General features: G+C 44.9%; 1 protein-coding gene across 4 annotated transcripts in view; it reads right to left on the bottom strand.

Moving 5' to 3' along the window:
- The window catches only part of PFT1 (phytochrome and flowering time regulatory protein (PFT1)), a 194,660-nt gene extending 183,631 nt beyond the window's left edge, over positions 1-11,029 (bottom strand). For 3 of the 4 annotated variants that reach the window (XM_087689221.1, XM_087689222.1, XM_087689223.1), the window contains exons 1-2: positions 10,770-11,029; positions 10,623-10,653 (exon numbers count right to left, since the gene is read on the bottom strand). In XM_087689221.1, the coding sequence (XP_087545347.1) occupies positions 10,623-10,653; positions 10,770-10,894 (156 nt within the window). In that variant the 5' untranslated portion in view covers positions 10,895-11,029. The remainder of the gene's footprint in view (positions 1-10,622; positions 10,654-10,769) is intronic. The other variant, XM_087689224.1, reaches the window with a different exon arrangement.
- Between the last annotated feature and the right edge of the window lie 998 nt (positions 11,030-12,027).

The raw sequence follows: 12,027 nt of genomic DNA, 5'->3' as shown, positions 1-12,027 counted from the left end.
TTGGCAATCCCCTCCCCACTTGATCACTTGTCTTCTTGCAGATTCCGACACTCCTTCTCCCCCGTAGTGGTGCTGCCATCATCATCAGCCTGATCTGGTGCCCTCACTGACACTGTGGGCTGCGTGCAGGGACTGATCAGTCCATTTCAGTGTATTCAGCATTCATTTCAGTCAATGCAGATTTCTCTTCCTTATTTTCTGCTCTCTCTCTCTCTCCCTCCGTGTTCGTATTTCCTCTTCCGCAGCGCACTCTCACATGGTATCAGAGCCGAAGGAGAGTACAAGGAGCTGAGTTTTACACGAGAGAACACCCACAACTTTGCGTTTGCTGGTCAAGACGTCTCCAACAGCTGAGGTGTCACCTTCTGCACCATCTCCTTGATCAAGGCGGCCTGTTTTGGTGTCCATATATTTGTGTTTGCTGCTGGCGCCTTCTCCAGTGGCTGCCACGTCATCACCCACCTCTTCCTGCTTGCATTTTCAGCCTGGGCGGCCCTCCAACAGCTGGGCGACACTCCTCCAGCCTGCGCCTTGCTGTTTTGGCGGTTGTTCCATCGTCCAGCGGCTCTTTTCCTACTGGCGACTTATTCCCAGGCTGCATTTTCAGGCAGGTGGCTGTTTTTCTGTGGTGATTGCATCGTCAGTATTTGCATTTGACATCATCCTTGCGTTCTGTGCAAGGCGGCCAGCTCAGGAGCTTCTGGCGTTTGTGTTTCGACACCGGCAACCTTCCCTTGTTGTGTTTTGGTGTTTTGCAGATTGGAAGATGTCTTCTCATCAGTTTACAAGCTTTGATGACTCAGATGATGAGCTTTTGTCTCGACATTCATCTGAACGGAGGCGTGATTTCTATCGCGAGGATCGTCATACAGAGTCTATTCCTCGTTCTCGTCCCCCTTCTATTCATGTATCTCGGCGATCCCCTTCCAGTGGGCCGACGATGCAGCCTTTGGTACCCCCTGTACAGGTACCCGTACTTCCTCAGCTGCCCAAAGAGGACCGGTTGGATGGCTCCAACTTTTCTTTATGGTCCTACAAGGTGGAGTGTATCTTGGACTCCTTCGATCTTTGGGAGCTTGTTTCTGTTCCTACTCCCTGGCCTATGGTGGATCCCGCAGATGGGACATCTATGGATCGCGCAACCTTGTGGGATCGGCTTAAATCTACAGCTTGATCTTTCCTCTTTCTGAGTTTGCAGGATTCTGTCCTTGTTCATGTTCATAGATTGAAGACTGCAGCGGATGTGTGGAGAAAGCTCGCGTCTCTCTATCAACAGAAGACGTTTGCCCACCGGATATCTCTTGAAAAGAAGTTGCAGATGCTCGCTATTGATGATAGTCCTTCCATGAAGGACCACATCAACAGATTACAGGATATGAGGGATGAGCTTACATCCCTCGGTCGGACGATATCTTCTGACGACATGGCTATGATTCTTTTGACTCAGCTGCCATCGCCTCGGTTTGATGTCTTCTACACCAGCCTTCTTACATCAAGGACCCGTGAGAAGCTTCTATGGGAGGAGCTATCCCCACTTGTCTTGGAGCATGACGAGCGACTCAGAGAGGTCAGTGCTAGTGGATCCGACTCCACTAGAGCCTTTGTTGCAGGTTCGGGAGGACAGAAGAAGAAGAAGAAGTCAAAGGCTAAGCAGAAGGACAGTTCTTCAGGCTCTGACTCAGATTCAGAGAGACCGAAGTGCCCACACTGTGGGAAAGGGACACATCCCGAGGAGAAATGTTGGAAGAAGTGCCCTCACCTTCGTCCGGGAGCGAAGGGTGGATCTACATCGGAGCCTTCTTCTACCTCTACACCTGCTGTTACCCATGAGTCAGTGTTCCTTCATATCCATGCTTTGGAGGAGGATCCTTCTTCCGTGGCTGCAGTGTCTTCTACGCAGCCTTGGTTAGTGGACAGTGGTGCTTCAAGTCATACGACTCCCCGAGGTGATTTGTTAGAGGATCTCCGTCCATCAGAGGGTTCAGTCACTATTGGTGACCTTTTATCGGTGCCTATTAGTGGTGTTGGCACATTGCCTTTGTTTACTGACCGACCTTCGGGCTTCTTTACACAGGCCCTACATGTTCCGGACTTGGGCCTTCCCCTCCTCTCAGTTTATGGCCTTACGAGGCTTGGCACACGAGTGATCTTCACCGAGCATGCCGTTGTTATTGAGGATTCTTTTACAGGAGCTGTCTTATTTACAGGTTGGCAGGAGAGCGGGCTTTACAGGCTCCATTCCCCTTCTTTGATGCAGGGTCCTCCGAGGCAGTCTATTGCTACATCCGTTCCCGCTTGTGCACCTTCTATTCCACAGGTTCCTTCCCATCCCCCACCTTCTCCTCCGGTGGTTCCCTCGTACCCCCCATCCCTTTCAGAGGGGGACGATCTCGATGATGTGGCTGTGGATTCCCTGGCCCCTAGTGTTTTAGAGGGGGATTCCCAGGATCATGAGGAGCTCCTTCAGCGGCAGTCTACATCGACGGACTTCATCGACCTTGGCATTCCTCTTGCCACCCCAGGATCCGTTTCTCCCTTGGCCTTCAGCCACATCCAGGATCTGAGAGGGGGTGTTAGCAGTCATGTTTGTCATGCCTTGTCATCTCCTGCCTGTGAGCCTCAGTCTGAGTCAGACGAGGACATTAGGAGCTCTGACATGTCTGTCATGTGTTATGATGGGGGAGGCTAGTCACTCTTGACTGGCTATCCTAGGTTGTGTATTTCTTTTTGGCCTCTTTTAGTGGGCAGCCACTGGCTGCCCGGCCACTTTTTTGGTCACTGTGGTGGGGCGCCCATTTTAGGGCACTTTTAGGGTTTGCGCCCATTTTAGGGTTAGGGTTAGGGTTTGTCCGTTGCCTATTTATTGGCAGCCCCCCTCCCCACTTGATCACTTGTCTTCTTGCAGATTCCGACACTCCTCCCCCGTGGTGGTGCTGCCATCATCATCAGCCTGATCTGGTGCCCTCACTGACACTGTGGGCTGCGTGCAGGGACTGATCAGTCCATTTCAGTGTATTCAGCATTCATTTCATTCAGTGCAGATTTCTCTTCCTTATTTTCTGCTTTCTCTCTCTCTCTCCCTCCGTGTTCGTATTTCCTCTTCCGCAGCGCACTCTCACAAGTATGCTGTATAAGAGTGCAGAAATACACAAGGGGGCAGAGGAAATATCTACGTATGTCTCCGACTTGATGACCTCGATCTCTGTCAGCCCAAGCACAGTCTGTCTCAGCCAACCGATCTCAAGATCAGAATCTGAAATCACTGAATAATGTGCCAACAATGTGCTGGAGGACTGCTATATAAAGCAGAAATAAAAGGCATAAAATAAACAGGTCGGAAGACTGCAATAAAATAATGCCAAAAAAACTGTCACTGCACTGCAGGCTGCCACGTGGCACCTGCACAGTCTGCTGACGTGGCTGGCTGCTAGTGTGGCATTATACTCTTTCTGCTGCCGACGTGGCTCTATAATCTATCCATTGAACCAAACCCTGACTGTGCAGAAACCCTAACACAGCCTGTCCAAAGCATGATTCAAATGCTAACAAAACAAACTCCCAAAGGTCAAAGGTATTGAGAATGCACTCCAACTCACACAAACACAATGAATAGTTGAAACCATCCAAGTGGTCCTCTTTGGGCATAGGAAGTACGGGTACCTGCACTGAGCATGCCATGCAAGACATCTTAAGACCAAGGTGACAGGTCTTTTGGGAATCTTTGAGCACCTCTAACTCTGCTACCATGTTAGAATATACAATGGACCAAAGAGACACCAGGGTTTGTGAGGAGAAACACAATATGTAGTATATACACCAAACATTGAGAGAGAAAAGAAACTCAGAAAACACAAAAGGAGAAGATGATGAGACACCAAATCATGCTATTGAAGAAAATTGATACAGTGGAGCCGAAGCTCTAAAGATGACTACACTATCCTATTTGAATCACGCGGTAGCACTTGAAGGAAGTCTACACTGTAGAGGAATGGAAACACGGTCCTCCACACAATGGACTATTGAAGTAATCTCCAGAAGGTGAACAACAACTATTGAGGGAGAGAAGTGCAATCCTCTAATGCATCAAGGATGAAGAAGATGATCATCAACTGTCGAGGAAGGGAAGTGCACTCCTCTAATACCAAGAAGTGGACGAGGCTGCAAATGCAGATACTAGAGACCTGAAGAAGTTGACACCTAATAGAAAGGATGTCACTAGATGTGAGGATCATGTGTGAGTCGAGCATGGCTAGGTTGTTTAGGTATTTTATTATAGTTATTATGATGCTTATTTGGGGGCATTTTATGCTGGCCAACCTACCCTTATTTTGGCATTATTTTCTTCTTTATATACCCGACTCCCTCCTCATTCAAACACATCACCTACAAGTTCTCTGGAGAGAAGGAGCCATTACCAATGCCTTGGAGCAAGAGACTCACTATTATACACATCATTCTCGTGTTTGGTATATAGATTCCATTTCCCAAGTACATCTTTGAATTCTCTTCTTTTGCATCATTCTTTTGTTTTCTTTCTCTCATGTCTTGTGTTCAACAATTTATTTCAGCACTTGTCTATGCTTCCATTGCTACACTACTTTTGACACCAAGACCCCAAGAAATCAATTTTGATGTCAAACACAGAAGTTGAAATAGGTTATACATAACAGATACTAGATGGTATCCAATGTCAGATTTGGGCCTAGACCAATTTATTAGCCACTAATGTCAGTGGTGACATTAGAAACCAAGAAATAATTAATTAATTAATTCAAGTCTAAGGGTCAATAACTGCTCAGTGATACTTAGAAGACAAATCAACCTAGCCAATCTAGTTATTGGCTGGTGGAATTAAATTTCTAAGCACTAGAATAATCTGAAAATTAATTTAATAAGTTGGATACTACTGAAAATTGGAATTAGAAGGCTGCTACTTAGCAAAACTTGCCCATGCAAGTGGAAAAAAAGTTTTTAGAAAGTCTATTACAGCCACTGTGAGAGAGAAGAAGCCTGTTATTGAGCAAGGAGATGTTGCTAATGTGATTTCTAGCCACCAAGTACCATTTCTACAAGTGACAACAATTTGAAGCCCTCCAAGTGCAGGTGACAATAGCTCGAGGTCTTTCTGATGCAGGTGACAACATACAAGAGGGGGAAGCAACCATTTCTAGTGGTCCTCATTTGTAGGTGGCACCTCCCATAGCTGTTTGAGCAAGGCAACAACAGTTTTTCACCCTTTCTCGTAATGAAAATTTGAAATTTCTCTCTACAGCATTCTCTCTCATCCTCCAGCCATGTCTCAAGTTATCTAAACAAAATCAAGTCATTTAAGTCATCAAAGGTGGAAATATTGAAAAATCTATACTATAAACCCTAAAATTAGGGTTTGACAGCCACCTCGAGATGTGTATTTAGAATTGAGGGCCTAGGACTTGAATTCTAGCAGCTGGAATGGAAGAATTTTAGGGAGATTCAAGAGGCCAACCAGTCAATATCAAATTTAGGCTAAATTTATCTTTCAAGGAGCAGGGTGAAGGCCAATCCCCAAGCAAACCAAGAGGCAAATTGGTTTGGAAACTTGCTATGTGCTCAAAATTGAGGGCCTAGGACTTGAATTCTAGCAGCTAGAATGGAGGAATTTCAAAGAGATTCAAGAGGCCAACCAGTCAATATTAAATTTGGGGTGAATTTATCTTTCAAAAAGTAGGGTGAAGACCAATCCCCAAGCAAACTAAGGGGCAATTTGGTTTGGAGACTTACTGATCAATTTCGACAATAAGAGACACTTGGATTAGTGAAGGAGATCAAGGATCTCACTTATACTCCTCCCATCTGCAATATAAGACAAGAAATACCACAAGGGACATCAATTTTGGGGCTAACAAGATGTCCAATGTCCAAGATCAAAGTGATAAAGTGTGCTTTTTCACTTTATGTGAATTTTATGCTTGTTGTAATTAGCACTTAATCAAGTTATTTACCACCCTATCAAAGGAGAAAGGCTAGTTTAAATGTCATACATCTTAGATAAAATAGTATGAGGCTAGTATCTGCACTAAACCCTTAACTTTGTTAGCTACTGTTCATGTCGTTAAGAGATCTATCTCATCTCTCTCTAATGTAACATCTATGTCCAATACCCTTGTATCCGCGGGCCGCATGCTACTCTGATCTCCTTGGCTCTTTGGACTATCACCCCTCTCTGTGTGGGTGCTATCTATGTGGTCATTGTCTGAAAGAAATTGGCGAGCTAACTGGCATCCCTCTCTCTGTGTAGTGCTAGTCTATAGTAGTAATGCGCGGAGCATCTAAATATCGACTAGAAACTAGCCGAGGCAGCACTAGTGTAGGGACTCCATGATCAGTCTAAGGGAGGTCTCTCCTCTAAATAGCAAGGGATACCTAGCTCTAACTACACTATAGGCTTTGCATTTGTAGATGTAGTGCTCCTCGCTCTCCACCTCCTCGCATAGCATGCAGATCTACTCACCTCTGGGAACGGGCTGCGCTCCCGACCTCAATCTCAAGCTAGTGAGAGGATACCTTGTGGCCTAATCTGGCCAATGGCTACTCACCTCTCATGTGGCATGTATATATCTAGGTATCCAGAGAGAAAAAGAGAGAGAGAGAGAGAGAGAGAGAGAGAGAGAGAGAGAGAGAGCAAGAGATGAAGAAAAGGAATTTGCACTAACTAAAAAGAATGCTGAATACAAAGGAGTGGACTGATCAGTCCTTGCATGTAGCCACAAGCATCAAAGAGGGCATTGAAGCACGCTAAAGTGATGACAGCAGCACCAATACTGACGGTAACGAAGACAAAGAATATCCAACCTGCTGTCCACACCAAAGACAGAGGAGATTGCAGCAACCAACAGAACACTTGCCAAAGGAGAGAATATGATGATCTGCCTAGCCCACCCCTCAGCTATAACTAGCTGAAAATCAGCTAGACTGGCCAACCAACCGATCTAGAGCCAAAAATGACCGACTACATCAATCCAACTCCAATAAATGCACTCGGCAGCACCAAAATGTTGACGTGGCAGGTGCAATGCTGGTGTGGCCATTGTGGGACAATCACACACTAACAAGGGCTGGAAACCAACTCAAAATGCAAGAAATGCGCACAAAACTTGACTAGAAAAATAAATGCATGCTCTAGAATGAGCTGCCTTCTCTGTCAAAGTACATGTCAAACATGTGAGAGCTTCTAATGTCCCCGTCTAACTCAGACTGAAGTTCACAAGCAAGAGATTACAGTGCATGACAAACACAACTGCTAACACACTTTCCATTCTTAATCACCTTGATAGGCCTAGGTTACCAGCCAAAATCTACATGTTTTGCAACCCAGAAAAGGCTATCCTAGCCGCCTAACAAAAATGGCCTATTCGCTACCTTCAAGGACCCTAGAAATCATCCTAAACCAGCTTACAATAGCCACCCCAATAGCTGCAGTAGCTGCTCTACAAGGACCTGGCTCGACTCATCATTGCCTGGAGTTTCAAAAATGGGAAAATAGAAACGCGCTCTGGAGTCGTGAAATGGAGTCTCGGCCCAAGGCTGAAACAACAAAACACGGAAACAGATTTTCTGTCTATTTCTAGAATTATTTTAATATTAGACATACATGAAGGGGTAATACGATTTGTAACTTGAACCTCTACATCAAACACTTCAATTACTGAGCAATATAGAGTATACATGTAATATTGGAAGAGATTACCGACTCTAATGAGTGTGGACAGTGAAGGATGAAGAGAGAAGGTTTGCTTGCTGGAAACGATGAAAAAGTGCTGCAAATCTGAGAGAAAACAGCTACGAATAGTGTGCACAGACAAGGGAAAAGATTAAGTGGCTAAAGGATGAGGGATTTAGCGTTTAGGGACTGTAGACAGCAGTAGATCTGCAGTAGGGGAAGCAAACATTGGCTAAAGAGAGTGAGCAGCAGTAAAAGAGGGTGAAGAGCACAAGAGAATAGGTGAAAACTGCACACGCAAACTCAGAATGGAAAAAGGGCCCTGAAACTGGAGTTCTACCCTACCAGCCCCAAAATGCTTGTCCTGAAACACATTTCAGAACCAAAACATTTCAGGCTGTTTCATATTGCCATTTCGGGCATCCGAAACAATGTTTCAGGCAACTATGGCCCAACAGCCCTATGACCTGGAAGACATTGCCCCAAAAAAGCTCCCTTAACTGCCCACAGTTGGCTGCCCTAAAGGAGGTGCCGAAACCACCCTAAGGGGCCTATGGCAGATATTGCCCTTAACCATAACCCCTACCATAGCTAGCAACCCAACTAGTTAGTGCCCTAGGGTACATGGGCAACTGCCTTTATACAGTTGGACCTGGAGATAGTTGCCTAACTGGCTTTCCTCAGATCAGCAACCAACCAGCCTTAACTAGCAAAGTTTCTACCACCTTCAGGGATGTGAGTATATGCTAGGGTTTGCATAGACAACGCATAGAGGCTAAAACTGAATAGCTCAAACAAAAACATAAAAAGAGGGATAAAGTAGAATCTAATGAATAAATGACTGCTGACTATGAATGAGTGAAGAAGACGATATAGATGTGATGATCAAGGAGTGGAGATGCCGAACTACTGCTGACACTCATGGGAGTGGGCTAAGGAAGAGTGCTGGAAAGTGTCGTCTTCCGTGTATGGATCCCAAGTGCAGCAATACCACCAACACTGATGAAGATGCAGCCAACTGGAGCTGAAGTGATGTTCCAAGCAGCCAAGTGCCAATCAGAGTGATGAATGTCCAAAAATCTGATGCAAAATGCTGTAAACCTGATCAACGACCTGCTGGGGGAAAAACAAAGATCAGCCTAGAGTGAGAGACAAAACGTAGTTGTTCCTGACCAAAACAAAGGGCTGGATGGAGTTGCTTGGCTTTAGACAGTTGGCAGCTGTTCTGAATGACTCAAAACATAGCAACTGATTATGCAAATGCAGATCAGGATGATGTCACCTGGCTGAAATCAGGCCCTAGCTGCTTCAGATCAGGTCAACAGGCTGTCAATGAGGTCACAAAAGCACCAGGACATGCCACCTAATGTGAATGCTGGAAACTAGGTCGTGGCAGCTGCAGCAGGGTGTGGATTCTGAAAGCCTCCGAACAGCAGCAGACTGGTACATGATGTGGGTAATGATGATGGTGACAACTTTGGATACTAAGGGTAGGCAAAGGGATGAAGAGTGGCATGCACATTGAGTCTCTTTATAGAACTAGTTGAAGCCAAAAGATGTTTCATGTCTTGCAGAACTGTCTAGTGAGGCAAGTTTTGGTGGCTCAACAAGGGCTTGGACACAAGCACTCAAGCTGGAAGGGTTTGAATTGTCCTTGAGGCTGATTGCAACCCTCCACTTGGCCATGCTATGCTGGCCTTCAGGGCTGAAATCGCCCTTGGGTGCTGCTTCAGGGTCTCTATGCCACAAGGCGCCACCCTGCTGAGCCTCAGCTCTAAAGTTGCATGCAAACTGAGCCATTGTTGACTCTTGAGGACCCCACATGCCAACCTATGGTTCACGGCTCCAAGCACCATGTGACTCCTGCCAACATCAACATCTACACACAAGAAACCAGGTGAAATAAAAGAAAGAAAAATTAGACACCCTATTCAGGAGTGGAGTGAACCTGTCAAGCTGCATCATCATAGCCCCATAAGCTCTAGTGGTTTTTTGTGTATCCATCCTGCATGTAAGCAGGCAGGAAGTGGATCTAATACCAAAGTTAATGCTCCCATAGAATCCATCCCACACACAACATGACACAAGCCATACGAGCACAAAGAACAAACATAAGGACTAGCATGCAACGCACCTTCCAACCGTAGAGCCAATGACAAGCTCCACCAGCCCACACCACACATGGGTGTAGGCAAGAGCTGTCAAGGGTCTATAGTCCAAGTGTGGTGATCACACAAGATGTTCCACAACTGAACCCTAATATAGCACTCCTAAACCCCCCTAGCCTTAGGGTGTGCTCACACCCAGACCGGCGGACATTGGCTGGTCGGGACATGCCACTGGCTAGCAAAAGTGCAAGCACCGATCATGGTGTCTAAGGGACATAACAATAGCATTCCTTTCTTGCTTCTACATGTAGTCCGACAATTTAGAGTTCATGAGTTTTCAGCTTATTAATCCAAGCCAGATATACACAAGTGTCTTCAGGAGGGTCCGAGTGTGCATCACTTCTCATGTAAAGTCTCAATATGACACGATAAATGATGCTTCGAAGATATGGTCAGATCATATACTCAAGTCCTTAAACTACTCTTATCATCCTCACAACCACCTGAAGTTACACAATCAAATCTGATGATTGCCTGTCTATCCTGTAGCAAGGAACTTCTCCCTCCGTAATCTAGACTCCTTATTTAACTTGTGGTAGTAGCCATAATATATTACCCTAGTTTTCCTTTCCTCAAGATTGCATTAACCTTTTCTGCTTTGGTTCAATGTCCTGACTAACGCCTAGAGAAGCCAAAAAACAACAACTTTGCTGTTTCAGTTCAGTGATCCAGCTACAGAAGCCAAAGAAACAACAAAGAGAACAAAAACCAAACAACGAGTGTTGATCCAGCTTGATGAGGTGAGGAAGGGACACCTGGCTCATGCTGTCCATTCCATGGAAAGACCTACACCAAAATCAAGGTATGTATTAAACAGAGGGATACTAAATTTATCAACAAGAAGATGGAAAATCGGAGCCTGATTAAGCATCAAATTTGAAAAGGCAGTATGAGAGTTTGACCTGACGATTTTTTCAATGTAATCCAATCGAAGGGAGTTCCAGTACTGACCAAGGGCCGCGGTGCCCTCCACCACGAGTATCAATTGGCGCTGGTAGGAAGCAGAAGAAGTAGCAGGGGCCGCCATGGAAACTTACCAAGGAATCAAACACAATGCTCGCTCGGTCTCTTTCTCGCGCGCGCGCGACACCTCGACAATCGACACCTTCCCAGAATGTTGAAGTAAATCACTCCACAAGTCACAGTGAACGATTTTGTGGACGTCTTTAAAGTTAAGTAAACATGGTGTGGCATGGCTTTGAGGCTACTTACACACCATCATGGGCACTCAACTAGATGCTCATCTTGTAGGCATACATATCTCAGTAGAAGACAGTATCTTTTACACACAAGGTAGTTCATAACTTTCTAATGTTAAAACGATAACCAAGTTTTTTAAAAGTAATGCAAAAAGGATGAAATTGCTATCGAATAAATACTTACAATGCACCATATAGGTCTTCACACACTAGCCACACTTCAAAGCATATTATAGCCCTTCTTTTTGAAAACAATCCAAACCTCCTACTAGAAGCCCATAGGATACATTCCATTACTAACGCATCTCAACTATTCTAGCCAAACATCCATAGTAAAGCATTGACTGAGGATACACCATGGCTATGAACTGTCAACAACATTCATAAAACACATTGTTTTCCATAAAACCACCTAAGTACCACTGAAAACTAACGATTGTCCACGGCAAACAAGTAAATGGTAATGAACCTCTGATGTTCACAAAGCTCCTCTACCCAAAAACAAAAAAAAGAGAGAGAGAAAATGTCTAGGGAATGTAATGAATGCAACAACCACGGAAGCTAATGTGGGGTTCACCTTCTGTGTAGAAGGGGGTGGGCCTACCATAGAAAGACAAGATTTTTATTGTTTATTTGACACATTGTAGGCAACCCCCTTGTGTGTACAACCCTTAGTGATACGATGAGGTAGAACAATTTTCATTATGAACACTAAATAGAAAATATACTTTTTGAAGAATTAAAAATATTGGCCCAAATTTAATATGTAATAAATTGTGATTGGTAGAAAGTCCCCCTCTCTCCTTGTTTGGCGGCCTCAACAATGCCTCAATGTTAAGCAGACGGGCTAGGACAGAATGTTTTTGCTTAATTATAGAAAATGGAAAATTCATTCTAAAATGAAAAAAATAAAATTAGTGGACTGGTTACGATCGTAATAGGTGATAATGGAATTGTCCCT

This window comes from Lygodium microphyllum, chromosome 12 (assembly GCF_053477565.2).
Source record: "Lygodium microphyllum isolate KBCC chromosome 12, Lygodium_microphyllum_v1.1.10, whole genome shotgun sequence".
NCBI classification, from domain to species: domain Eukaryota; kingdom Viridiplantae; phylum Streptophyta; class Polypodiopsida; order Schizaeales; family Lygodiaceae; genus Lygodium; species Lygodium microphyllum.
The sequence above is the reverse complement of the archived record's forward strand: the minus strand, read 5'-3'. Positions and strand labels throughout refer to the sequence as shown.